The sequence below is a fragment of the Fonsecaea monophora genome, assembly GCF_001642475.1.
Source record: "Fonsecaea monophora strain CBS 269.37 chromosome Unknown Scaff35, whole genome shotgun sequence".
In the NCBI taxonomy this organism is placed as follows: Eukaryota; Fungi; Ascomycota; class Eurotiomycetes; order Chaetothyriales; family Herpotrichiellaceae; genus Fonsecaea; species Fonsecaea monophora.
In genome coordinates, this window is record NW_019173966.1 from 1 (window position 1) to 27,349 (window position 27,349).

Consider the following 27,349-nt stretch of genomic DNA (forward strand, 5'->3'; position numbering starts at 1 on the left):
AATGTCTATATGCTCGCAGTCGATGTTAGTTGTTGTATGTCTGGTTTTTAGTCAATGAAACGTGGACTACTGAGATTTAACCAGATTAGATCGTGGGAAGCGTCAGATTGGTATAAGGGACAGGTTCAAAAGTGTGAGTTGAATGACTTCCAACAAAACCTCTTACGGGCCAACATAAGAACCCAACCCTCGCTCCTTTTTTGCTCCCTTTGCAGCTTGCTCACCCCCCACATTCTTTTGCTCTTTCTCTATTCTCTCAAGAGGAAACAAAAAAGGACAGTTTCGGTGCATCAATCATACGGAAAAGCCATCGTATTTCCTTGGGAGTTGATTCATTACTTGCCCTGGTGGACAACAATCCTTCTTCCATCGTCGTCGAGATACCAAGCCACGAACCACGTACATCCTTTGACTTTGACTGCGTTTTCGGGTTCCCTCCCTCTTTGCATTTCTCGGTTCAAACCTTCGCACGCCTTGACCATACAAGACAAGTCTCCTGAAAATGCAGCCAAAAGCCCCCGAGAAGTCTTCTCCGAACGGCCACACTCACAACCAGACGAACGGCTCCTCATCCACCCACGAGTCCTCAAACAACGGGTACGACATGAACTCCCCCTCGACGATCCGTCAGAAATTCCTCCCTCACCCTTCCGACCTGGGCGTGGTGCTCGTCGGCTTTTCTGGCGGGCAGTGCAAAGAGGGCGTGGACGCCGCTCCTACTGCGTTGGTCAGCGCGGGGCTGCTGGACCAGATCCGGGATGAGCTGGGATACACGCTTCATGGGGATAGTGAGGTGCACAATTTCAATGAAATCCGTCCCGCGTCCGACACGCCGTATAGAGGAATGAAGAACCCGCGCTCAGTCAGCGCCGTCACGCAGACGCTTGCAGGACAAGTTTATGAACAAGCTCGTCATGGAAGAATGGTCCTGACCCTTGGAGGCGACCACTCCATAGCCATCGGGACCATCGCGGGCACAGCCAAGGCCATTCGGGAACGGTACAACGGACGTAAAGAGATCGCCGTGATCTGGGTTGACGCCCACGCTGACATCAATACGCCCGAGACATCCGATTCAGGCAACATCCACGGCATGCCAGTCGCGTTTGTAACTGGTCTGGCCCACTCTGACGACAAGGACATCTTCGGCTGGTTACAAGAAGACCAAATGCTGTCGACCACCAAGCTTGTCTACATTGGACTGCGGGATGTGGACAGAGGTGAAAAGAAAATCCTGCGTGACCACAGGATCAAGGCCTTTTCCATGCACGACATTGACCGTCACGGGATTGGGAGAGTGGTCGAAATGGCCCTGGCTCATATCGGGAACGACACTCCTATCCACCTCTCCTTCGATGTGGACGCCCTCGACCCGATGTGGGCTCCTAGCACGGGAACACCGGTCAGAGGAGGCTTGACTTTGCGGGAAGGCGATTACATTGCCGAATGCGTCCATGAAACGGGGCAGTTGGTGGCTATGGATCTGGTCGAGGTGAATCCTGCATTGGACGTGGCTGGCGCAAGCGAGACGGTGAGGGCCGGCGTGAGTCTGGTGAGGTGCGCACTGGGTGACACCTTGCTGTGAGAGAGTAACATAGAGACCGACGGGGGATTCTAGCGAGGTTGGAGAGGGAGGCCCTACTTTACGTGGCAATATACAGCATTATCCGTAAAGTTTTCTCTTTCTCCTCTAAGTGTCTCTCTCTCTCTCTTCTCTGTAAATACCTATTCGATCGCGCGCGCCGCACGAACGGGATGACCCGAAATGAAATCTCGAACACGACAGAATATCGGAAGGAAAAACCAAGCAATATATGGGAAAGACTCGACTCAACAGAACGAACAGAACAGTATCGACGAAATGGGGAGCAAAGGAGATTGAGGGTCTTTGAGGACTTGTATACATACATACCAACATACATACCAACATACATACCTACTTACATACCTACTTAGGTACCCAAAGAAGGAGAGATTTGTAGAGTACCACACCCACATATATATGTACGAGGTATATCGGAGACAAAAGAGACAAAGGAGACAATAGCTGATATTAATGGAATGTTCATTCTGATTCTTATTCCCATTCCCGTTCCCATTTCTCATGGAGCATTCAATTATACGATATGGATATGGGAAATGGATGGGTCATTCATGCGTGATTGTCGTTGTTGTTGTTGTTGTCGTCGTTGTTGCTATTTGCTATCCTTTGCATTGATTCATTCTGATGTTGACTCTTGAGTGACCCTTCCCCAGCTACTCACCCGACCTGGCGTCTTGTCCTCTCGTTATCTAGGTAGGAAGGTAGGGAGGTAGTAGGGAGGTAGGCATGTCATTGTCCCTCTTCTCGCAAAATGCCATACATAAAATCCATCATTATACAATCCGCTACAAACGCCACACTTGTGAAACCCGACGCATCTCTCCCTCTCCACCCTCTTCCTTACCTACTCTCATGCCCTCCTCGTCTCGAAACACAAGTTCAAAGGCGCCAACCCGAGGGTGAAGTGGTCCTTTGTCCTCGTCAGGAGTCCCTCCCCGGTCTCCCCGTCGGCGAGTCTGACGTCGAACTTGCGGATGATGTTGGTCGTCAGGAGGCGGATCTCCATGTACGCCAGGTTCTTGCCGATGCAGTTGTAGGGGCCGGTGGAGAAGGGCTGGAACGCGTCCTTGTTGGGCATGAGCTCTGGGCGCGAGAAGTGGCGCTCGGGAATGAATTCAAGGGGCGAGGGGTAGAGGTCCGGGTCTATCGTGGACATCAAACGGTTAGTATATAGCGAGGGTATGAAGGGAGTATTTGAATCTGGACATGGTGTACGGTGGACAGGGATAGAGAATCAAGAAATAACAAAACAGGACACAGACAGGAGAGAACCTCAAAGCAGTTCATGGCTCGATGGGAACTTGTAACAAAAAAAGTCGAAACTCACCTCTTCCCATGACATATTGCGGCATCTGCACCACCGTGTCTCCAGGGATATACACACCACCAATCTCCACCCCCTCCTTTGGTGTTTTTCGAAACACTCCACTCGGTACAGGCGGGTGAAGTCTCAAGGTCTCGTTGATCGCTCCGTTCAACAGCGGGGCGTCCTGGATCTTTTGCGAGTCGATCTTCTCGTCGGGCTTCACCAACCCATCCAGCTCTTTTCTCAATCGCTCGAGAAGGCCCTTTTCCGTGGCAATGTGGTAGAACAAGTGCACCAGGGTAGCTGCCGTCGTGTCCGAACCAGCGACGATGATCAGTCGACTGTCGCCCTGCAACATGGGCAGCTGGGCCTTTTGCGCTGCTGGATCCGACTTGATAAAATGCTCGACCAATGTATGTGCAATGTCCGGGTTCTCTAACTTGCCTTGCATCTTGATCCGCTTGTCAAGTTGTTCAGCACAGTAACTGACGAAGCGGAAGTGATCTGCAGCTGCGCCGGGAATGGCTACGAGGAGCCGAAACAACCAGGGTGGCAGACCCAAGCCGAGATGGTCCATTCCATCATTGAGCAGCTTGATGGCCCAGTGCATCTCCCCAGATTCGAGACACTGGTTGTCCGCACCGAAGGCGAGATCGCCCATCACATCGAACGAGTACAGATTGAACCATTTCGACACGTCCATGGCACCGCCTACAGACGTAATGTCAATTGGACCCAGGTTGGAACGGGGCACCAAAAAGGAGTAAATTACTTACCTTTTGACTCTTCGACCTTGCGGAGAAGCAGGTCGTTATACTTCTGCACCCGATTTTCGTAACCCCGAAGAGCCTTGTCACTGAATGCAGGGCTCCAGATCCGTCTCCGCCGATCATGCTGCGCTCGGTCCCGGCACGTGTGCATTGAAATGAACGGAAGATCCTGTCCATACCATGCGCTTTTGGTGCATTTGGATTTGACGCCATTGATGACTTCGACGCCATCAGGGTGTGCGACAGAGATGCCGTTGGGGTCGAGGCGCACGAATTTGCCATACTTCTGGTGCATGGCAAGCAGATGTTGATACGTATTTCTCTTGCTCGCAACGCGGAAGGCGAGATCGAATCTGGACAACCGCGCCCAGAATGGACCCGGGATCTTGTTCAGCGGATTGAAGAAGAGCCGATAAACGATCAGGCTGGTGTAGATGCCGGCCAGATACAGCGACGCATATTTGGCGGTGAATGCAATGGCCTCTGTGGTCGGGATATTGCCATAGTGCGATCTAGCCACACTCGCGACAATGCATCCAAGAAGAAATGCTTGGAGGTAGCGTGTAGGGTACAGACAGCGTTCGCCCACTTTGAAGAAGAAGAGGTGAGTTGCCACGCCTGCCGAAACGACGGCCCAGGGTAAGTAGGTTAGCGACATGGTGCAACGAGGCAGTGTGACAATCAGGCAGAGAGAGAAAGGTGGAAAAGCATGGGATGAGATGTATTAGACTAGGTCGGTGCTGTACTTATGTGCCTTCTTGCACGTCCTAAACCCAGGGCATGCGAAATGTAAGAAGTGGAACAGTATCGAATCGACTTCCCGTTGATCTTGTCGATGACCTTCCAGCCAGAGAATTCTAATCACGTATTCGCATCGATCTGATTGGAGAACGACCAGAGGCAACACATTGTCCCGGCCCATGTCGTATAACGAGCGGCCAGCTTTGGGGAGGCGTTCCTCTAGAGAATCGAGTGGGTCGGGGGTAATAATACTCCGTACTTGGGCTCCATATTTTGTGCTGAAATGCGGGGAGACTTGAAGTTTCTGTGGACCCCAGCACGTCGAGGTCCTCGAGTCAAGCTGACTCGACCAGGTCGACAGAGATATTGTCCAGGCAATACGCCGCCATTGCATTCGTAAAGACACCTAGGTACCGTAGCTGGTTGTCTGAAGGTGCCGTCACGTAATGAACGGGAGATAAAGGCTGTCATGATGGTGGCTTTGTGGACACCTCATCTTACTGGCACTTCGCCGTATGCTCAGAACGGGTTATAGGTGGGATCAAGAGGTTGTATGTCAGCAAAACACCACTCATTCTGTGAACTCGAGCCTGAGTCGAAGTCGCTGAGCAAGACTTTTTCTTGTGGCCATGTCTCTTATCATAAGTTGGTGCTTACTCTGAGCCCAGTGAGTACAAGCATACCTCGAGCCTGAAAGAGTGCTGGAGTCATCCGCCGAGGGTCTTGTGCGATGGCAATATGCGCCCGGTAAACCAGGAAACGAAGACAAGCTAGAACAGGCCCGAGCATGTAATACGGACCCTGCCGTTATACTTGATGGCGTGGGTTGTATCCCCTTTCCTGGGCGATCCGTCGAGGGACCCTGTCGCTGAACACAAAGACCTAAGCGTTGTTCCCTGCTGCTTTCGGCATCATCCGCTGCTGCCCAAGATCAGCTGGCGGAGTGTTTTTTCAGCCTCCGGGGCGCGCATATCGCCCTTTCGGGGGTGTCTCATCATTTGCCCCATGAGGAACTGCATTTTCCCGAGTTTGCCCTTTTCGACAATATCTTTGACATGCTGGGGGAACTTGTCGATGATTTCTCGTGCGATTGCTTGGTAAGTATCAGTCGACATCTCCGAGAAGCCCAGGCCTTCTTGTCTGATGATTTGTGAGACAGGTCGTTTGTCACCATTATAGATGAGCTTGAGAATATGTTTAGCCGAACTGCCTGTAACCTGGTTGTCTTTCAAGCGATAGATTATTTCAGCCATCGATTTGGAGGAAACCAGGTTGTCACTCCATTGTTTTTCTTCGGTGGAAAGCAGAGCACCCAGTTCATGCAACACCCAATTTCCCACCGTCTTTCCATGATCCTTTGGCGTTGTTGTGAAGCGGCTGCTTGACACCAGCTCATCGACAATGTCTTGAAAATAGAGTAATCTCTCGCCGTCATCGAGCGAAACCAAAGTCACCGCATCCGTGAAACTGAGGCCATACTTTTGGACTAGCATCGCTACTAATTCGCTCGCCGTTGGAGGTAGAGTCTTCTCAATCCAAGAGATCAAGTCACGATCGATGTAGAGAGGAGGGATATCCGCATCGGGCATATATCGATAGTCCACCTCGCCCTCTTTTCCTCGAAGTCTTCTTGTCTCATTGGGGGTCGTCATGGACCAGCCCCTGGTCTCGCCCTGAACCACCCCGCCGGATTCGAGGATTTGAATCTGACGGTCTCTTTCCGCCTTGATTGCATCTTCGATGCCTTTGAAGGTGCTGAGATTTTTGATTTCTGTACGTTGACCGAGGCCTGTCACGCCGCTATAGGCAAATAAGCCCTCCTCAGCGCCTCGACGACGGACGGAGACATTGACATCAGCCCTGAGGCCGCCTTGTTCCATGCCGGTTGTGACAGCGTCAACAGCGTAAAGGATCGACTGAATTTTCTTGACGTAGATGGCTGCATCCCGAGGAGAGTGTATGTCGGGTAACGAAATTATCTCGATCAGCGCTTGGCCACAACGGTTGAAGTCTATCAGTGCCGTGTTGATATCATCTTCCTGCGTTCTAGCTGTGTCCTGTTCCAATTGCACCTGTTTTATATTCACCGTGACCGAGCGACCTTCCTCCAGCCCATCTTCGGTGGCTAACACAACACGACCGTTCTTCGCAAAGGGGTGGTAATATTGAGTGATCTGATAGCCCGCGGGCTGATCGTGGTAGAAATAATGTTTGCGATCGAAGTTGCTGACTGGCTCAATCGTACACCCGAGAGCGGTAGCCGCACGAAGGGCTGGCAAGATGACAGCCGGCTGGAGGACTGGGAGACTACCAGGCAAGGCGATGTCGAAAGGAGCAATTTGACTGTTTGGAACCGTAGTCGGCGCCGTTATACCAGCTACCCAGTCTCAGAGCAATACCTAGACAGAGAGAGAGGGGGGTCTTACGCGAGAAAAGCTTGCGAGAGGCATTGAGCTGGGCATGGATTTCAATGCCTACTGTCAATTCCCAATTTTCCAGCAAATCCGGACTCTCAGCCGCTGCCGGAGCTAGTGGGAGCGTTCGCACTGCTTTTGCAGCATCTTTGAGCTGCTTCCGAAGAGGACTTTGGTCCTGCTGCAACGATCGGGGCTTTGAATGGAAACTGCGAAAAAGTGATTGACAATCAGAGGGACCGTTGGCAGTCAGGAGGCGAACTGGGAGCCGCTGTCGAGTCCATCTCAACCACCTTTGGTGCATAGGCTTTCGAGGGGCACCAACACGAGTGTTAGAGAAGGTGTAAACAAGAGTCAATGGAGTCTGTTATCGATCAGTGTCGATTTGTCGCAACCAAGCAGCAAGCCAGATAAAGTGCCGCGGGTGATTCTTCACTCCACCGTACCGGGTCTGCACCGGATACCCGGACAAACAGATTCTCCGAGAGTCCACGAAGTTCCGATCCCATCAAAAGTCAATCAGACTCGTTTTGATCGTCATTGTGGGATTTTCTGGTGGCGTTCGCACAAGTGTTTGCTTTGACGATTCATTCTCCCTTCAGGTTTCAGAGATACCAATATCAGAATGTTTTTAGAGCAGGGATTGTCTTTCAAACGGTGGGCATCGCTAGCCTCGCCGTCCACCGGCTAGTCGCATTGCTCATCCACAGACCGCACTCGGGGCCAACACCCCTATTCCGACTTTTATGTGCTGGACAACCTTTCGATACACTCTTATTGGGACCCTCAAAATGAGCTTGTGAGATTTGGACCATGAGTCTCAATATTTTGCGGCTGCCGGGGAGCCGCCAGTTTCCCCAAGAGTTATGGGGTCGCCCGACAATGAAGCCTTGGATGCTAGCGATTAACACTGCTCTAGGCTTATTTGTGGGCTTTGGTCTGCTGTATATTGCAAGGTCATATCTCCCCTCGAGCAAGGCTTCCAAGACGGAGGAGGAGGAGTCGGCCGCTGTAACTGACAATGATCACTCCGTGCTCAAGAACCATTCATATGTCCAGTCATATAAAACCAAGCACGCCGAGTACCCGTCAATAAGGACGTTTTATCATCCTCATCCACATGCCGAAAAGCTCCAAGCTATCGCAGATCTACCTCTACTCGTCTTCATTCATGGATTGGGTGGCTCTTTACCTCAGTTTGCGCCGCTGCTCGGAAGCTTGGTCAATATAGCTCCCTGTTTCGGCATTGATTTGCCAGGGCATGGCATGTCCAAATTCTCGCCGAAGGACTATGGTGCCTATACCATTTCTGCATTCTGCGAGCTCTGGCAGACGGCCATTCGAGATATTTGTGAACAGCACGGACATAAAAAAGTGGTGTTTATTTGCCACAGCATGGGTTGCTCCCTCGCTGCAGTGCTAGCAACGTCTCCTTCATTCCCATTGCGTGTAGAAGGGTTTGTTGGTATTTGTCCCAAGGCTACTCCACCCTCGCCGTCTGAGACAACTTCGGCAAGGCGGTTCTTAGCTCTCCCGGACATAGCACTCAATATACTGAGAGCCCTGGACCGAAGAGGGGGCGTCAACTCTCGAAGTGTTGAAAGAATGGCCGGAAAGGCGGCTGGAATAGACCTTCGCCGCCTCCAGTTGGCGTTCAACAAGGACTTCAAAACACCGGTCTGGAAACGCTCTGCGTTGGGCTGTCTGCCACAGTACGACTCCGCAGGGAAACCGATAGGCGGTCTGCCTGGGAAGAACACCTGGGCAAGAATCCAGGTGCCTCTGTTCCTTATTGCTGGAGAGGCAGATACCGTCACAAAGCCCGCCGAGCTCACAAACATTGTTTCTTTCCTGAAGAAGCCCCCAGTCGGTGAGCAGAGCAAAGGGGGTCCTGAGAGCACAACCCTACCTACCGACGCCACTGATTCAGAGCGCACGATCGCAAACGCCTCGAGTGAGGGCAAACCCGACCCGATGGCGGATGAACGCCAATTCGGCACCCTTCCCTCAACAAGCGAGATGTCCAGCCACAACTCGAAGATTGTCAAGACAGCAATCCTGCCTTCTCCCGCAGCTCACGCCTTGATGTACGACCACTCGACCTACCGGACGGTGGCGGGCTTGATCGAAGACTTCCTGGCGCGCTACGTCTCCCCAGAACTTTCGCTGGGCTGGCAGCTCCAGCAACTGACCACCTCGGGCAAATGGGACGTGAAGAACCTGGAGAAGTGGAAAAAGGTGCTGCCCGTGTCGGGCGCCATCGGGCACCCTCCCGCGTCTGGCATCTTCCGGGCCATGAAGACGCTGCGGGAGCAGGACGAGGTGCACACGCCGTCGGTGTTTGTGCGGAAGTGGAGCGACCAGATCTTCGCCGTCGTCGACATCTCGCACGACTCGCCCGTCTACGACACCAAGGCCCTCGAGCGCGGCGGCATCCAGTACCACAAGTTCCCGACCGTGAGCAAAGTTCCCCCCACGGCGGTCGAGGTCGCCGACTTCATCGCCCTGGTCGACCGCCTGCGCCTCGAGGACCCCCACACCGTCGAGGGCAAGACCATCGGCGTCCACTGCCACTACGGCTACAACCGCACGGGCTTCTTCATCTGCTGCTACTTGATCGAGAGGCTGGGCTACCGGCCACAAGACGCGATCGAGGAGTTTGCCGCACAGAAACCCCCGGGCATCAAACACGAGCACTTCATCGACACCATGTTTATGCGGTATCATGTGGGCCTGAAGAAGGCGCCCACCTTCGTCGACACCAGACAGGGCTCCATATCAGGGGTAGAATCGGTGCAGTCGATAGATTCATAGAGCAGGGGTGTTATAAGGAAAAGGGGGGGGGATAAATGGGTGGCACGTTTCATTAATCTCTCAAGCAATGGGATTCGTATTTGCGTTCTGCACGTTCATGTCCTTTGATATGGCTTCTTATAACCAAAGCGTTGCATTCATTCGCTGTCCACTCGAGTCGACAAACCAAGCATTTGAGCGAAGGTGTCTCGTCTTGTCCACAGTATCTAGGCCACCAAAACTTCCTCCACTCCAGCGAGCTCCTACATAGAACAATTCCGGACATGTGCTCTCTGTTGACAAGGACTCTTCGCTCTCATCCAAGCTAATCCCGTGCTGAGCTTTGCTTGTCGATCCCACCCAGCCCCAATTGTTTTCATAAGGACCAAGTCTTCCAGCAAGACTGCTTCGAAGCCTTGAGCAAGGTTCTTCTTGATAGCAGACCCTGTCTCTCTCTCTCTCCATAAGACCGCCTGAAGGCAGGTAAATCATCTGCATGCGAGAACAAGTATTGGTATCGGTTGCTGAACATATCGACAAAAGTGTCGTGTCGCGCTGTTTCCAACTCATCATAATTTGGCGTCACATCAACTTCAGATTCGCGAAGCTCTTAACAATCGTTCCGTCAATTTGACTTAGCCAACGGTATTGAAAATTCTCCAGCCCGCCGGTCCTCTCAATCACCTGCCTCAACCTCGACCCGATAAATTCGCGTACATTAATGGTATAGATTGGATCGTGGTTACTCAAGACCCTCTTCCGACCATCCTCTGGTGTTGCGTCAGGCCATTCAGGAACATCTCCACCATCTCCATGACGGTTATGCCATAGGTAATCTCCTTGGGACTCGTCTGCTGCTTCTTGACCTAGCTCAGTGCAAATATCGGTCCAGATTGTGAACATTGTCTCGAGGTTCTCGAGCATGACTGTCGGAAAACGTGGAGAAATCGTACAGGCAAGCAGATTTGTCAGGGCAAGGACCTGAAGCTTCTTGCGCAGGATGTCACCTATGGCGTCAATGTGAAGAAACCATTCTGTCAGAAGCCATTCGGCCGGTGGGAGAACAGAGGATGGCGCTGAGGTTGATGTGGATGTAACGTTGGTAGCGTTTACTGCTTGAACGAATTGGTCTGGCGAGAGGAGAACCATACGTGCCAGGAGACTGAAAAGGCTCGTTTCTCCCGGGCCAATGATGTCTGGTGGTTTGCGGGTCGGACGAGGATCCTGATGATAGTCGTATGCTTCTTTGAGGAGGCCCATCAGGGACTCCAGGTAGTGGGTATTCAGCATCGATTCCAAAAGATGTGTGAGGCCCTGTTGAGGATCCACACTGGACAGAGACTCGACCGACATTGTAGAAACGAGATTTTCTAGAACATGAGGTGCCAATGACGCATCCCTTGCTCGACTGGTTGATAGAGCCGGCAAGAAAGATTTCATTGACGTGAGGAGCGGTGTCAGGAACTGGGGTGACAGGACAGTAGCGGGCGACAATATCGTATATGATTCTGTGAGCTCGAATATCTGCCGCAGAAGCTCACCGCCCATATCCAACAGGGGTAGGAGAGATTGAGATAGGGATAACAGGTCTGAAGAGGCGTGCTCTGTCGGGGTTTGCTGTACAATGGCAGCCCACAGTTCGAGTGCCTCTTCAAGTAGATACACAATTGCTTCCGACTGTGGTTGAATGGAGTCATGAATTAGGGGGAGAATGGGTCCATGGTAAGCCAGGCTCTTCTGCCCAAGACTGTTGACAATTGCGGTGATCAAGGTCAAGATTGCTTGTTTCATCAAGTGTTCTTCACCAGATTCTGCCCATAGTGGCGGGAGCATCGACATTATGCCCTGTGCATATGGTTCTATGTGGCCTTCCAGCCTCGTCACCGCCACTCTGACTGTCTCGAGTAATGCCATTTTTGTCTCAGACAGTTCTGTCTCAGCAATGAGGGATATGACACTCTCTAGCAGAGGCGTAGCGTAGGGGCTGAAATCAGAGTAGCTGAATTCGAAAGGCTCTAATACGAGACGCAGCTGCCGTCCTGCCGTCACGCGAACGACATGGTCATTGAGGGGCTCTCGGCTAGAAAGCAAGTGGGTGAATATTTGATAAACTGCGATTCGATCGAGTATTTCTGGTTTGATTGGGACCCATTGGCCTAGTAAGATTGCAGTGCGTCGCCGAAGGAGATTGTAATTTGGTCTGTTCATCTGTACTTCCTGCACCAGGGTCTCGCGAAGGAAAGTATTGAAGTCAAGGACGTCCTCTAGACAAGCGGCTGCTATTCCAATGGCTGAGTAGAGGCTGTCTTTCAGGAGCACATCGGTGTTCGAAATGGTGGCGTATTGATAGAACACCTGGAGTAACCGTGGAACCAGAAGCTCTTTGAAGTTGATGACTAGATCGAGGAATAATTTTTCCGAACATGAGCGTATCGAGAACTCCCATGCGTCTGCAATTTCTTCCTCTCGGCGCTCCCACTCGTCTGGTTCCTGTTCCCAGTCTCGCAGGTCGGAAGGCCGAAGGATGAAGTATTGGGTCACTAAAAGCTCCATCAATCGAAGAACGAAGTCTTGCGTAAGGACTGTGTTTTTGACGTAATCGACGGCATGTTTCCTGTCTTGCTTGTCCTCTGGGGTGACGTATTTGAATGTTTGGACTGGATTGAAGACCATCTTCAGGCAAGCACGGAATAACAACAGGCCTTTCAAGCGAAGCTTCTCGATTGGGGACTCTTCAGCATTGTCGCCACTGCGGTATACTTTCCAGTCAAAGTTCCCCTGCAAGGACGCCTGCTTGGCCTCCGTCTCGCTGATTATAGACCAGGAGCGGTTCAGAATGTCCATGCAGCCGAGAAGCACGAAGGAGGCTGGGTGATTTCGAGCCATGTCGAGAAATAATTTGGACAACTGCAGGAGATGCTTCAAGAGCATGCTTTGAGCTTCGGCTGGGAGTTCTTGAGTGTATGCTGCCCAGAATATCTGTTGGTGATTCTGCAGGAGGTTCCAGAATTCCTTGACTGCTTCTTCTCGATGAGGATTCTCGAAACCAACCACGAGAAGTCTCCGCAATGTCTTCAGCGCCGAATGACTGCTGACCGTGCTAGCAAGATCGGTTTGAGGAGCGACCGACTGCCACCTAGCCACCAAACTGACATAGAGACGCCCAAGGACCTGCAAAAGCTCCAATGCCACATTTTGAAGGCTTTTCTTCGTGCGCTGTAGACGTCCCGATGCCAGCTCCTTGATTATCTGCAGGGTAATGGTCAAGATGTTCGAGATGTAGAGATTCGCACTGAGATCCTCATTGGCAGCTCGAAGATGTTGTATTATGACGTTGATGACATCCGGCCAGTCATGAGGAAATTCGTACCGAACAATCTTCGCGAGCATTAGAGCATTCTGGAGTGCAAGGGCTGAGTTGGGTTCGTGAACGCCCGCTTCGATAGCCCTCGATCTGATCTGTTCCTTCTCGGTCTTGCTGATAGGATTTACGGACGTTTTCCTCCAGTGTTTGTCGATGCCATTCTTGAGTTGGATGATGGCCTGGAAGCGTACTTCTTGGCTGAGGGAGAAGTCGGCGTAGACATCTTGAAGGAGAGCATAATAGCCAGGCGACTTTTCCCAGTTCCCAATCTGTTGCGTGGCCACCTTCAGACTCTGGGCTGTCGGCAGTGAGGCGCTTTGGAGGGTAGATATGACAGCATTCCTGGTCAGAGGATTAGTTTCACCCTCGGCCTCGATAGTGAAGGAGGGCATCTTCGTCGTGGAGTGACCTAAATGCTGGCGACACTTGTCATGCTGGTGTTGAAGAGAAGGGATCTTTGGCAAGAGGAGAGATTGCAAAGAGCCGGCAAGGTTCTTGTCAACATGAGACCGAGATTGATGGAGAAGGCTCTGATGAAACACATTAAAGGAGCCCCAGCCTTTCGTTGTGGCTTCACACAATGGGCAGCAATAAAAATGGTCTGAAAAGGGCTACTGGTGCCTTAAAACAGCAAGAGGCTGCGGCTCGTGACGAGGAACGCAACATGGACGGATCGGCGAAGCCACTGGCCAAACTATCACCGAAGCCAGCCTCGGTTGCTCATTAATTTAATATTATTGCTTTTCAACCTAGACCAGAAATCTTCTGATTGTCCTTCTGCCTCCTCCCCTTTCTGCGTGCCACCTTCAGATGACCACGCCATGTCATCCAGCAGCTTTGCCGCTGCTCAAGAACGCATCCTAGCACGGCAGACAGCCAGACAACAGGAAGCCCGCGCCGCCCTCACGCTACAGCCCGAGATCAACAGTAGCCGGTCCTCCTTCGCCCGACTCACGCAGTCCCTACGACCCAAACTATCATCGTTCTGGATAACTCTGCTAGAGTCGGAAGGCACACGGCCCGCCTTTAGAGTCGGGCAAGTGGATGCTGAACTTCTTGACGAAGAGTTGCTGGGTTTATTGAAGACACAAGTGGCGGATGCTCTAAAATACGTCGGACCACATCTTCAGGATGACTGGTCGCAAGAAATTCTACTTGCTCTCCGGGCGGTCTTGTTCAAACTATCTATATGGGACAATGACGCTTCGTACGGCGCAGCTCTACAGAACCTCCGATACGTTGACGCGAGAAAACCTGGACTGGCCCTTCCCAAACCAACAAGATGGCAAAAGAGCCTCTACGGCCTTTTGACGGTCTTCGGACGATATGGATGGGATAAGTGGGAAGACTGGCTGATTGATCAAGAGCGAGGCTATACCGCGCCTTCAGACGCCGTCCAGACGCTGATGCGCTTCACCTCCTTCATCTCCACAACCCATTCGATCGCCGCTTTTTGCTCCTTCCTGGTATTTCTTGTGAATGGGCGCTACCGGACCCTTACAGATCGCTTGCTGAGGTTGAGACTTATGTCGCCATCCAATCAAGTTAGCCGGGAAGTCTCGTTTGAGTACCTAAATCGTCAACTAGTCTGGCATGCCTTTACCGAATTTTTACTATTTCTTTTGCCGTTGGTCGGCATCAGTCGATGGCGAAGATGGCTCTCCAGAATGTGGAAAAAAACAAAAGATGCGATGAAATCACCTACACAAGCAGAGGACGATGGCGATAGGATAAAAAGCGGACCGTTGGCTTTTCTACCCGAGCGGACTTGCCCAATTTGTTATCAAGACCAGAACCCAACGTCTACGTCTGAAGCCGAGATCCTAGGAGCGAATACCGCCGCTGGAGGAGGCGTCATTGGTTCGGCCACTACCGACGTGGTGAATCCTTACGAAACAATACCATGCGGCTGTATATACTGCTTCGTGTGCATCGCCACTAAGATCGAAGCAGAGGAGGGTGCTGGTTGGACATGTTTGCGTTGTGGAGAGATCATCTATAAATGTCAGCCGTGGAACGGCGATATTGTTTTGGCTGAAAAGAAAGCCAATAATAAAAACACCAAATCAGTTGGATTTTCTGTCGTCAATGACCACTCGGGCGAGCGGTATCGAGATGAACCGTCCGAAGATACACCGGAAATGATGGACTCTACTCTGAACGCAAGCCAATGGACAATGGCGGATCACGAGTCTTCCAGCAGTTCATGATTCCAAGCAGGTAACACTGGAGTTTGCGATGCCGTTGTGATTCGCACCCAGGTCCCACTGGTAGCCATGTTTTCGCGCTTCGGATGCAGTGACGCTGAAGTCGATGAAATCTGTCAACATGTGTGAAGACGAGAGTGAAGACGAGACACTTGCTGAAGGGATGCGGAGAGGCATATGCGCCGAATGTATTACCACGTTTGATAGTCTCGTTCTGTGGACACCAGAAGCTCACTCCATCCTATTTCACAGACTCTGCTACAGCCGGTCCGCTGGTCGACTCAGGTATACGTGTTCCCATTGGCGACCAACTCTTCGAATGTTCCTTTGTCATGGCCTGGGATAACCTTACCCTTGGTCGTCCTCTCCAATTGCTTCAGCCGCTGAGTGCTCTGGAACCATGATGGATGATCCCTGGCGAGCCATCCCTGAGGAATACCGTCGCGCCACTGGAGGGACAGTTCAGTGTTGAGCAGATCGATAGGTGGATGGACACTCACATTTTCGATAACGTGACAGTGGTCACTGATGAAGAAGAACGTACCACTATCGGGCATGTTGATTTGCATTCCAATCAATCCTGTTACCTATCTACCAGCAACTTCTTTTTCGGGAAACAGGCATGGCACTCTCACCGTCAGTATGTCCTGGGAGGTGGTGCAAGGTGATACCTTGGCAAAAATCGAACGTTCGCTCATCGAAGGTTTTCCAATTCCTACAAAATATCAGCATCATGGACACATGACAGCTTGGTGCGGGGACGACATACAAGCTCAGTTTGAGGTAATGTTCCATGTAGACACCCACATCTGCACCCGTCGCGACAGACCAGAAAGCCGACTTGAGTTCCCGATCGTGGACCCAAATTTCAACGTCTTTTTTGTCGAGGAATTCGTCCAATCCTCCCGCATGGTCGAGATGGAGATGACCGATGATGATTTTCTTGATATCCTCGAGCTTGTTTCCCGTTGCCTCTACCGCAGCCTTCAGCTCATGTTGAGGCTCATAGCGCACGCGCGAGAACAGGTCAGAGAGCACGGGACCCCAGATCTCCGGGTAGTCCTTGCCACACCCTGTCTCCCACAGGATGAGACCCTCATGCGGGTGCTCGATAAGGATACAGTACATGGGCAGCTCTCTCCGTTTGTTGACAAAGGAGTTTTTTTCGGTGCTCTTCAGGCTGGTGTTCCCGCCACGAACCACGAAAGCCTCGTCACATTCGAGCCAGCCCACCTCGAGGACGTGAAATTTGGTTCCTTTGGGGCAGACATTGGAAACATGGTTAGGCACGGCGCCCCGGTCGATTTGGGCTTGGATAGCAGACATCGTGGAAGACAAGCGACGATATGAACCACGGACTGGAAAATCAGAGCGCAGGTCTGGGAGAGGCAGATGGCCCGGATCTGAAATACCGGATTTTGAGGGGCTCCTACATTACAGCTGTCGAGCTCGCCCCGCATCCCAAGAGCACTCCGCCTGCGGAGTGTGGACGAAGCTGAGGCAACAGTGGCCGTTTACGGCGTCTTGAAGGAGGAGTGGAAGCGGAGACAGCGAAGCAGGGGCATTTTCCGAGATTGCAGCAACGTCTCGGGCTCTCTAGGTTGACGATATGGTGAAATCAAGCCTCGGATTTCGCACCAACGGGGAACCACAGTGGGAATTTCGAAATAGCGAGAGGGGAAACGATGGGGGTTTTCAGAAGACTGTGACGTACCAAAAACCCAAGGATACTCCCCGCCGGCAAAGCACCGCAAGGTCTCCTATTGGATCTTTTTGAGGAGGGGCGCAGAAGGGGGGCAGATCTATCTTGATTCTCCTCTGGATGGGGAAGCATCCGAGGCACCCGAGTACTCCAACAACACCATGGGGATGGATTTGCATGTCTTTGGTTCTATTCAACGTCTCTTCAAGTAGCGAACCAGCTGAGACACAAAGCTGCGGCTTGTTTTCCTCTGCTGGTGGAGCACCAAGCTCTGCATTAGCTCGCCTTCTCTCTATCAAGACTTTTGCTTGTTGCTTCCCTGTTTTGCCGAAGTTTATCCTCCTCCTGTTCAATGGCCCTGTGGTTTCCCAACTCTAGCATTGTTTTCTCCACTTGCCGTTGCCACCCTGTCAGTTGTCGCATATGAAAGGGACAGGTTAGATCCCTGCAAGATAAAAGGGATCTGTGGTGGAAGCGGCGGGGAAAGGCGTGAGCGACGTGCTCGAAATGGCCGAGAGCTGTGTGCTTTGCTTCTTCGGAGGCCGCGATAATGGTGAAAATGGGATCGTCGAGGACGATGTTCGCCATCATCTTACAGGTCAAGGTGAGGACGAGGTCCCGGTAAGATCGTTTGGTCAGGATCAGAAGGACCACTTCGCGAGGGAGGTCTCTCATGCGGGCGCCCAGGTGGGTCGCTTCATTCGAGGAAGAGCGGCCGTCTGACGTCGGAGCACGGATCTGGACGCACGCCTTGTCAGAGTATCCTCACAACATGGGACTGGACATCAACTACCGTCTGTGGGATGTGGAAAGGCGGTATTGCCTGAGCCAAGTGTACCATTGTGCCAACGATTTGTCATTGTCGAACGCCAGGTCTAGCGAAACGGTCATAAGAACAAGGAAGGATAGCCGAAGAGATATTTATAAATGTGAACTTTTGGAAGATTTGAACATGCCAATTCATTACGTTCGTTGTTCCTTGAAAAATATTGACTGATGGACGAAGCAGGGAAGCGCTCAGTTCATACCCCACAACTATCTGGTTATGACACTCTGGTACAAACCCGAGCTATTACAAGAGCTTTTGCGGTCGACGCCGAGGACAAGCAATGCTGGAAGACCGAGAGGAGGAAGGCCTGCGACGCGACATCTCATGTTGATATGATATGTCGCGAGTAGTGTTTTTGAGGACAGGTGGGTGCACTCAGCCTTGCCGCGAAAGGACCAGCCCTATCTGCCACAAAGACAGAGTCACATTTGGTTGTTGAACGAAATGAGAGGCCTGATTTCATCACGTTTCCCAGCTAACTTGGTAACGTCCTGCGTTTTGATGAACACAATGCCCTGCACTTGAGAGTCCCAGTGGTGAGGAGAGTCTAAAAGCGGCGTACGCTCAAGGTGAAGTGGGAGTGAAATAAGCTAGCCCCCAAATAGACTAGCGCACATGTGGTTCTAGCGAATGTCGGGGGAACGAATGACTGGCCGATGAAGTGGGAATGAATCACCAACACTTCACAGCCCCCATGACCACCACTCTCACAACAACAACGACTTCATTGTCTCGATTTTGCAGCCAAGCTCTTCTGCCACTTCACTGACAATCTTCACTACTGCTGCACACAAAAAATAGAGACATGAAACGCCGTGCATCCCGCTTGACCTTCCCAAACAGACCTACCTTCCTCTAACCATCCCCTCCCAATAAAGATCTAGAAGGTCGCCTCCTCCCGAAAGTGCACATGCCGGACGACCAGAAGCTCCCGTCATGGGACCTCGACGATGCCATCAGACTCTTGAATAGTCTCGCTCTCAAGTACGGCGATGCTCCAACCAGCCCTGGACCTGTCAATTACAAGAACAAGGACAAAGCAGGCGACAACACCGGCGGAGGCTCACTCGGTGACTTCTCTATTGTGTGGGATTACCTGGGGTGCCCTCACACTGCTGATGAACAGCAAGCTACAGAGCTCGTCAAATATGAGGTCAACGATGAAGAGGTGGCGGAAGTCGATCTGAACCAGATCAGCAAGGGCGTGCGTTGGCGAGATGAGGTGGATGGCGCTGACCTTGAAGACAACGTCGAACCGCCAATTAATAAGGCCACTGCCGCGTACATTCGCAACCAGAAGCGTGCCGCGAGGAGAGCCAGAGCCAGGGGAAGAGCTGAAAAGCTCCCCACCGAGGAGAGGACTGTCTCCGACACCACGGACCTGGAATCAGGAGAAGAACTCGAGTCGCTACGTCGCTCGCCGGACCGCAGAGCTGTTATTGACGGTATTCTCGGCCGCAGCCGACCAGGCTTGCGCGACAACAGTTCCCCTCCAACCTCTCCCTCGCCTCCCAAGGTCGAAATCAGAACTCCGAAACGGGATTACCCTGTCTCCAACCCCTTTGTGTGGCCTATCACGCCTGTCATCACGCCTTCGCCGCACACAGTCATTGTTCCTCGTGATGGACTGACCACCAGAACCAGAAAACAAGCTCTGATTACCCAGTTGATGCGTCGTCATCCTGAAGAGCAAACATATCTAAGGAATGTTGGACTACTTGAACCTGCCTTTACTCCACTGAATACGTCTGACATTGGCATCCATGTCTTCGTTGACATGTCGAATATATCCATCGGCTTCCACGATTGCTTGAAATTGGCACGTGGTATGCCGCGTGAGACCCGCCTTAGACGAGTCCCTCTCTCATTCCACAATCTTTCTCTCATCCTCGAACGCGGTCGTCCATGCGCCAAACGTGCCCTGGTTGGTTCCGATAAATATGCGGCAATCCACCAGGCCACCTCGATCGGCTATGAAACCAACATTCTCGAGCGCGTGCACAAGGCCAAGGAGCTAACGCCGCGTCAGAAGAAATACCAGTCCCGGTCTGGGGGTGAGACAAGTGGTTCTGAAACGAACGCAGGTCTCCCCAGGCTGTCGGCTCCGGAGAAATGGGTCGAACAGGCTGTGGACGAAATTCTACACCTGAAGATCCTCGAGTCGATTGTTGATTCGGAGAAACCTAGCACCATTGTTCTCGCCACTGGCGACGCTGCCGAGGCCGAGTACTCGGGCGGGTTTCTGCGGATGGTCGAACGCGCCTTGGAAAAACAGTGGAAGGTGGAGCTGGTCAGCTTCAGGCTGAATACCAGTAGCTTGTACAAGAGAAGGGAGTTCCGCATGAGGTGGGGACACCTGTTTAAATGTATCGAGATGGATCCGTTTGTCGAGTTTTTGATCGATGAGGACGAGACCGATGGTTAGGAACCATGGCAAACCCCCTTTGGATCGAACACGATACCCAATCCCATATTCGCGCCCGCTGTTGGTAGGGTGCCACAAATATCGACTACTCGCGTCCTGGCTCATGTTGAAAAGGCTATGAAGGATGCAAAGAAACGCTTGGAGCAGTTGCAACAAGCAAGACTCTACCACCAACTTGTTCTCAGGAGAGGTGCAAGTGGTTTGAGGATTTGATCGAACATGCATGGTGTAGACGATGTGCGATGGATATAGGTGCGAAATCGCTGGGCTGTCTTGTAACTCAAGCATCACACATTGGAGATTAGCACGTTGAGATAGCTGTCCTCAGGATAAGAAATGCCAGATGAGTGGAACATTGCTTGTCTCCAGTCGGGCTGTCTCGAAGCCGTCGGATGAACAGAGACATATGATTCACAACTCCCACGTGGCAAATGTATCCGAGCGCGGAACCACGAGATGGAAGGCCTGACAAGTATGAACAAGCAACGGATCTCCAAATATCAAGTCAGAATATCAACCAGAAAACGTATGTACCCTGTACTCCATCAGGACATACATGGGTACGAGAGTAACAGAGTGCCTCGTATTCTGAGTAACACGGCCTACCGCACGCCCCCCACTTTTCACCCGGTGGAGCCAATCTTTGCCGTTTCTGGTCGGGCGCTAAACTCACTGCCATTCCCTTTTTGGCCTCTTCAATCGTTTCGGACTCTCGCTTTTTCCATATCTCCGAGGGGTTGTTCCTCTCCCTGCATGTCCACAATTGTCCGCAGTACGCGCTTTCGTACAAGCCGCTGCGTATCGGTCGAGTTTCGTCCGTCGACCTTGAAATGATATCTCGGTCTCCTTTGCACCTGGAGATGGTACAGAACATGGCCAACCCTGCATTCGAAAGGTCCGAATACACCGACCACTGGACGCCAAAATGGATTCGAAGCTCTATGACTCAACGCACCCTACGCCAATCTCGGGGAGGGTTAAGACTCAGGGCCACACTTAAGACTACTTTGGTTCCATTGTCACCCTGCCATTTGTCGGGCCTTTTGTACGAGATACATCATTACCAATCTCTCTGCTGCGATCCGAAGCTTAACTGGCCAGGATTGGTCTATTTGACCGATCGCTTTCGAAGACCCCCTCGATAGCCAAAGGATACAAAGACTGTCCGAGGTTTTCTCCAATTGACATTCAGAACATCCAGGGAACCTCTTCGTCTTTTCTAAACATTTGATTCTTTGATTCTCAATAAACTTGGCCTGGTCCAATTCGATGGCGGGTTTTCCCTAGGATACATACAGAAATCTTGGCCGAGCTATTTTTATGAGGGGCATTGGCCAATAGCCCAGGCTAGCGACGATATCTGGCCCACGAAAACGGCGCTGCAGCAAAGTCCAGCAGTTCCAGCCATTATGGCAGCGACGATGGACCAGGATCTGGAAAAATCCATAGAGGTCGTGGCCGATCCCACCTCGAGTCCCGATCGGAGCGCGCAGGGCGAGAACAAGGTCGAGGCAGCCGAAGGTGACGAGGTCCCGGTGACTCCAGCCGTTAATCCAATGGACCCATCTCAGTTCCCGGATGGAGGACTCAAGGCCTGGACGGTCGTGTTTGGGGCGGCATGTGGCATCTTTGTCAGTTTCGGCTGGATCAACTGTGAGTCTTGACAGAAGAAAACCGTGGCTTTGCGACTAACCTCGATCGCGAACCAGGCATCGGTGTCTTTCAGGAATACTATGAAACGCATCAGCTCAAGCAATACTCGTCCCAGGAAATCGCATGGATTCCATCTCTCGAGGCATTCATGATGTTCGTCGGCGGTCTCTGGGTCGGCAGAGTGTATGGTACGGCTTGTTTTCCCTCTTCCAGCTTCTTGCTCTTGTCTCTGATGTCTCCGCTTTGACGCTTATCTGGAACTGACGGTGTCTTGTTTCTCGCGACAGACAACTATGGTCCTCGGATCCTCCTTGTGATGGGCACGTTCCTGCACGTTTTTGGCCTGATGATGGCTTCAATATCCCACAAATACTACCAGTTCTTGCTCTCCCAGGGCGTGTGCTCCGCGCTGGGCGCCTCAATGATCTTCTACCCTTCCATGTCTTGCGTCGTGACGTGGTTCTTCCGGCGCCGTTCCCTCGCATTGGGTCTTGGAGCTACCGGGTCGAGCATCGGCGGTGTCATTTTCCCGGTCATGGTTCAGAAACTGATCCCCGAGGTGGGGTTTGGCTGGACGATGCGCATCTGCGCTTTCTTGGTTCTGGGGTTGATGATCCTGGGGAACATGACTCTTGTTAGTCGCATCCCGCCCATGGCAAAACCCGTGAGGCCCATGGACTTTGTGAAGCCCTTTAAGGAGGGGAACTTTGCTTTGCTGGCTTTTGGGAGTTTCTTGTCTTTCTTGGGTACGTATTTTCTCTTGCCGGTCAGCCTTGGGATTTTATTCTTCCAGCAAGCGCTCAGTGGCTGATTGAGAACCGTCCGATTAGGCCTGTTCCTCCCCTTCACGTTCATCATCCTTTCTGCCCGCGCTCAGGGCGTTCCGGACTCTCTCGCCAAATATCTGGTGGCAATCCTCAACGCCGCTAGCACATTCGGACGTACGATCCCGCCATTCTTCGCCGACCGACTCGGCCGCTTCACAGTCTTCCTCTCGGTCACGCTGCTCTCCTCTCTCATCACCCTGTGTCTTTGGGTAACTTCTTCCGGCACGGCCGCCACCGTCGTCTTTTGTCTTATCTTCGGCTTTAGCTCCGGGGCCGGCGCCAGTATCTTACCCAGTTGTGTGGCGCAGATCAGCCATATCAGCCAGATCGGCGTGCGGACGGGGTGTTTGTTCAGCGTGGTCGCGGTGGCGGTGCTGGTCGGATCCCCGATCGGGGGCCAGCTGATCACCAACGATGGATACAGGAGCATGCAAGGCTTCAGCGGTGCGATGTTGGCAGCAGGCTCTGTGGTCTATGGCATACTCTGGATTAAGCTTGGGGGATTGAAGGGTAAAAGGGTATAACTTTCACTGAGTTGAAAAAAAAGAGGCAAGCAATAAGCGGCGTTGCAAGGGAACATCATGTTTGTTTCGTGACCGTTGTATCGCCTCGAGAATACACCCATGCCTAATCAGCACGCGATCGTTGTTGAGGTCTGGAACGGTTGTTGTTCTCTTGCTTTGCACGTTGAATAGGGCAAAAGGGGCTTTGCTTTCAAATGGTTGGAGTTTTTCTTTTCTTTTCTTTATCTGCATGGCAAGGACAAGCGTGCATTGGGCTTTATCCCATCCCATCATACATACCCATTGAGATGAATGACTTCTTCTACAAGCCCAAGGCAAAGGTTGACTGAGTCTGGCACGAGTTTTGTGTAGCACCGAATAGAAGCCGATGGAATGACGTAAACGGCTTAGGACAGATGCCGCTACACCCTGAAGCACCTGGGCCGCTGTCACAAAATGTCACAATCTTCTCCATCTTCACGCTGCCACCAGGAGACTCGGTGGCTTTGTGGCGTGTCAAACAATATGGTGGTACAGATGATTTCTCCAGCCCGCCAGAATCTCAAATATGCAGAGTGAAGATCCTTCGCTGTCCACATTTGAAGAAGGCCTCTGCCCTAACGACCAAAAAAAAAAGGCCTTGCACGTGCGACAGGAAAATCCCTGGCAATATTGAGGACTCGTGAGAATGCCGCCGAGGGACTGTATAGCCGCTGATAATCAAGTTCTGGGATGAGGAGGCATTCAGCAAGCGCGGCAGACAACGGGTCACATTCCCCAAAGAAACGAGTCGATGGCCGACAGCCAACGCCCCGACAAGCAATGGCGGTCCAGATGTACAGGCGGAAGCGACCCCGACGAGCATCGAGTGATGGGTACTCTGTCGAGGAGATCTCGGCCGATGACATGGGCTACGACGGGGACATTGAAGTGCTTCTACCCGACCAATACGAAGAACCCGACTCGGATTTTGAAGATGACAAGGCATTCCGAAGACTGTGGCCTGATACTGATGATGAGCTGGCCAGCAAACTACGGAGGCTGTCCTGTGATCCTCATTCCTCACGCCACCCGAGACGAGACGATGATGGGGAACGAGGACGGAAACGCATGTCGAGGGAAATGGACGATGATGACGCCGATGTCCCGCCTAAACACACAGAGATCGAGGTGTCGGAGCTTGTAGACGGACACGCTGGACAACCTCCACAGAAGAAAAGGAAGAACAGGAACAGCAAGCCACCGCTGGGACGGCAGGCTGCGAAGAAGCAGGTTGCAGAGGCCTGGTCTGATAGCTCCGATCGATCCGAGGAGGCCATGGTCGATTCGTTGACGGGGACGCCCGAGGGAACACACACGCCATCAACACCGCTGAAGAACGGCGGGGCTGAGCATGAAGACCTTGACGCCATGGACCTTGGATGAAAAAGGACGGTGGTGATGGAGGATATACATTGTGGAATGCACCTTGGGACAGATCTCCTCGTAGTGCGCAGGTGGACTGAGTTGATGTACTGGGACTGTGGGTTAATACTTTGCGTTCGGCGATAGGCGATAGGCATTAGGGTAGTTTTGGCATCTAGACACCCAGATTGGGACAATTGGCGAGCCATTTGGCGGGGTTGATGGGCGGTTCCTGACTAGTGGAGGAGCAACTAGCATGCCTCTTTCTCTTATTCGGTTCTTTCCCCCTCTCGCGTCCCTCTCTCTCCAGTCCCTCCGCCGCTCTCCACCAGCCGAACCAAAGACTTTCTCCGATCTTTGTCTCACCACCACGTCTTGTGCCCTCCCGCGCTGCAGGTTGTGATAGAAGCTTCCACCACCGCCACGGCTCTCGTTCCGATCTTACATCATTGTGCCTCTGGGCCTGGTAGCCTCACAGGGTGGACTAACTTTAGCTGCACTTCTTCTCCCAGCACCATGACAAGAACGAGCTTGTTGCCGCGGACCCGACTCCAATGGCTCTTTGATCTCTGTTGTTCATCCTGCCCACCATCCCCTTCCCATCAAACCACCATCCTAGTCTCCTTGTTCATCCCCCCGTAGTCTTCCACAATACCTTTCCCATCATTCTGATATCGCATCCGAGCCCCACAATGACCGGTAGACGCTCTTCCGCTCGCATCGCTGCGCAAACCCAGAGCTCCCAGAGCTCGCAAAATTCTTCCCCGGCGCACCCAAAGCCATCGCCGGCTGGCAAAAAGCGTAAGAATGAGACTTCGGGCTCTTCACCAAGCGCGAAGCGAGGCAAGAAGGACGCGCAGCTAGAGCAGAAGACGTTGGAGGAGTCCCTGCAACAGAAGTACTTGCGCCCTCTCCATTTCGCCCATTGCATCCCAGCTGACATATTCTACCTAGTGGAGCCCACGAGGAACCTGCCCCTGACAAGGCTGATCAAGAAATGGCCGAGCCAGAGCCAGAGCCAGAAAAGCCCAAAGAACCAAAGGCTGAGGAGCCTAATGGTGAAGCCGCTGAGGCGAAAGCGCAGGATGAGCAACCCAAAGAGGAGGAAAGCACTGAGCAGGAGAAGCACACTGAGGCTGAAGATGCCAAACCCGAAGTCTCAGAGCCCAAAGAGGCAGAGCCCAAGGAGGAAGCCAAACCCGCCGAGACAAACGGCGACGCTGTTGAGCCCGGCGCGCGCGAAGACGATGTGCCCTCCAGCATCCTTGAAAAGGGCATCATCTACTTTTTCTTCCGCGCCCGGGTCAATGTCGATCATGCTGAGGACATTAAAGATGTTGCGCGTTCTTACATGGTCATGCGACCCATTCCTCTGGACGCGAAACTCGGGGATGGCCCCATCGGCGACGAAGGAAACTGTCGTCTTCTGGCTGTCCCTAAGAAGGTACTTCCCAAAAGTGGCAAGGACCGATTCGTTACCTTTGTCGAGAAGTGCAAGACTAGTTTTGCGGAGCTCAAAGAGTCCTTCATGGCCGGCTCAGAGTACGAGACCAAGACTGCTGGCACGAGGCACATACCCCCAGTCACTCCACTTGCCGAGGGTGTCTATGCAATCACTTCTACGGGGCGCGAGTCGCATCTGGCCTACATCGTCAATATCCCTGCCGAGATTGGTGAAATGCAGAAGGATTTTGGCCTCAAACAGCGTGGAAGTTTCGTGACCAGCATCAAGAACCCTGAGCAACCTCCTCTAGGCAACCAGAATGTGCCGCAGGGACCTAAGTACCCCCAGGAGATCATCGACGAGTTCCGAGGTCTTCGGTGGAAGCCCTTAGAGCCAAAGTACTTGGACTATGACAATGCACAATTTCTGATGATTGGAGAGGATTATGAAAAGGCTACCGAACAACGCCCCAAGGATGAACGCGAGAACAATGCTGCGCCTGAAGAGGAAATGGAGAAACTGGAGGGTGAGGATGAGATCCGGATTAAACATTTGAAAGGTGAGTGTAACCGAATGTCTCATGTGTGACGTAGCTGATGGTCACAGGCGATGATGCTGTCTTTACGGATCTCGGTATCACGTCGAAGGAATTCCCCAAAGTGTCAACCACTTGGTAATTGCCACCTCTTGACAATAGTCTAGGAGGTCAGGTGGCCAATCAATGTCTTGATCAAGCTCAATGTCACGCACTGTCCTGGTAGGAAGGGAAAGTTGGAAAAAGCGCTCCATAGCCAAGTTGGTGGATCAATTCATGCTCTACCGAGGCCATGGAGCTGATGTGCTTCGTATCAATGTATGCTCCAGAGATGACGGGAGAAAGCATTTGCGACGTCTTTGAGATGATCGACTTGACGAATACCACAGATCGAAATGGATAATATTTTCCCTAGGTCGTTGAAGGACTGTTCAATCCTTTCTTCGGTCCATCCTCCCTCGTCTCTTTGCCTGAATATCTCTCAACGGCCTCGATTCTATTCCACCTGTTCCTGAATCTGCCGCAAGACAGACAGAGTGACGGATGCATGAGTACATTCAATACGAGGTACATCGATACTTACATGTTGAACACCCGCTTTTATGTGACCTTGTGTTGACCTCTGGCGCCGACGCGAGGTTTTTTGACATTGCCACTGTCACTGCCACTGTCATTACCCTTGCCGTCGTCGTTACTGTTGACTTGTACCGTGGATCTCCTGGCTTCTTCTACCTCTTCTCGTGGCGTGACATTTGCTAGTTCGATCTGTGGGAATTGTCCTCCTTCCCACCCCGAACCTCCCACCCTGCGCTTCCAACCAAGAGGCTAT

General features: G+C 52.2%; 11 protein-coding genes across 11 annotated transcripts; 7 read left to right on the top strand and 4 right to left on the bottom strand.

Annotated features, from left to right (window-relative positions):
* Positions 1-502: 502 nt before the first annotated feature.
* On the top strand, positions 503-1,585 carry AYO21_05480 (arginase; the record flags this gene model as incomplete). The annotated part of the gene is made up of 1 exon (XM_022655449.1): positions 503-1,585. One exon carries the CDS (start codon positions 503-505, stop codon positions 1,583-1,585), a length of 1,083 nt encoding a protein of 360 aa, XP_022512149.1.
* Positions 1,586-2,453: 868 nt separating this feature from the next.
* On the bottom strand, positions 2,454-4,337 carry AYO21_05481 (hypothetical protein; the record flags this gene model as incomplete). Its single annotated transcript, XM_022655450.1, has 3 exons — positions 2,454-2,746; positions 2,931-3,620; positions 3,686-4,337. The coding sequence occupies 3 exons, from the start codon at positions 4,335-4,337 to the stop codon at positions 2,454-2,456; spliced, it is 1,635 nt and encodes a 544-aa protein (XP_022512150.1).
* A 994-nt stretch (positions 4,338-5,331) lies between these two features.
* AYO21_05482 (aspartyl/glutamyl-tRNA(Asn/Gln) amidotransferase, B subunit) lies at positions 5,332-7,343 on the bottom strand (the record flags this gene model as incomplete). Its single annotated transcript, XM_022655451.1, has 3 exons — positions 5,332-6,797; positions 6,847-7,198; positions 7,281-7,343. 3 exons carry the CDS (start codon positions 7,341-7,343, stop codon positions 5,332-5,334), a joined length of 1,881 nt encoding a protein of 626 aa, XP_022512151.1.
* A 304-nt stretch (positions 7,344-7,647) lies between these two features.
* AYO21_05483 (hypothetical protein) lies at positions 7,648-9,648 on the top strand (the record flags this gene model as incomplete). Its single annotated transcript, XM_022655452.1, has 1 exon — positions 7,648-9,648. One exon carries the CDS (start codon positions 7,648-7,650, stop codon positions 9,646-9,648), a length of 2,001 nt encoding a protein of 666 aa, XP_022512152.1.
* Positions 9,649-10,209: 561 nt separating this feature from the next.
* On the bottom strand, positions 10,210-13,383 carry AYO21_05484 (hypothetical protein; the record flags this gene model as incomplete). Its single annotated transcript, XM_022655453.1, has 1 exon — positions 10,210-13,383. One exon carries the CDS (start codon positions 13,381-13,383, stop codon positions 10,210-10,212), a length of 3,174 nt encoding a protein of 1,057 aa, XP_022512153.1.
* Positions 13,384-13,812: 429 nt separating this feature from the next.
* AYO21_05485 (hypothetical protein) lies at positions 13,813-15,201 on the top strand (the record flags this gene model as incomplete). Its single annotated transcript, XM_022655454.1, has 1 exon — positions 13,813-15,201. One exon carries the CDS (start codon positions 13,813-13,815, stop codon positions 15,199-15,201), a length of 1,389 nt encoding a protein of 462 aa, XP_022512154.1.
* Positions 15,202-15,479: 278 nt separating this feature from the next.
* On the bottom strand, positions 15,480-16,524 carry AYO21_05486 (hypothetical protein; the record flags this gene model as incomplete). Its single annotated transcript, XM_022655455.1, has 4 exons — positions 15,480-15,647; positions 15,699-15,778; positions 15,834-15,913; positions 15,968-16,524. The coding sequence occupies 4 exons, from the start codon at positions 16,522-16,524 to the stop codon at positions 15,480-15,482; spliced, it is 885 nt and encodes a 294-aa protein (XP_022512155.1).
* Positions 16,525-18,639: 2,115 nt separating this feature from the next.
* AYO21_05487 (hypothetical protein) lies at positions 18,640-20,154 on the top strand (the record flags this gene model as incomplete). The annotated part of the gene is made up of 1 exon (XM_022655456.1): positions 18,640-20,154. The coding sequence occupies one exon, from the start codon at positions 18,640-18,642 to the stop codon at positions 20,152-20,154; it is 1,515 nt and encodes a 504-aa protein (XP_022512156.1).
* Positions 20,155-21,563: 1,409 nt separating this feature from the next.
* AYO21_05488 (hypothetical protein) lies at positions 21,564-23,158 on the top strand (the record flags this gene model as incomplete). Its single annotated transcript, XM_022655457.1, has 4 exons — positions 21,564-21,807; positions 21,864-21,995; positions 22,095-22,553; positions 22,638-23,158. 4 exons carry the CDS (start codon positions 21,564-21,566, stop codon positions 23,156-23,158), a joined length of 1,356 nt encoding a protein of 451 aa, XP_022512157.1.
* An 801-nt stretch (positions 23,159-23,959) lies between these two features.
* Positions 23,960-24,562, top strand: AYO21_05489 (hypothetical protein; the record flags this gene model as incomplete). The annotated part of the gene is made up of 1 exon (XM_022655458.1): positions 23,960-24,562. One exon carries the CDS (start codon positions 23,960-23,962, stop codon positions 24,560-24,562), a length of 603 nt encoding a protein of 200 aa, XP_022512158.1.
* Positions 24,563-25,233: 671 nt separating this feature from the next.
* On the top strand, positions 25,234-26,662 carry AYO21_05490 (hypothetical protein; the record flags this gene model as incomplete). Its single annotated transcript, XM_022655459.1, has 3 exons — positions 25,234-25,439; positions 25,496-26,544; positions 26,592-26,662. 3 exons carry the CDS (start codon positions 25,234-25,236, stop codon positions 26,660-26,662), a joined length of 1,326 nt encoding a protein of 441 aa, XP_022512159.1.
* Positions 26,663-27,349: the final 687 nt, after the last annotated feature.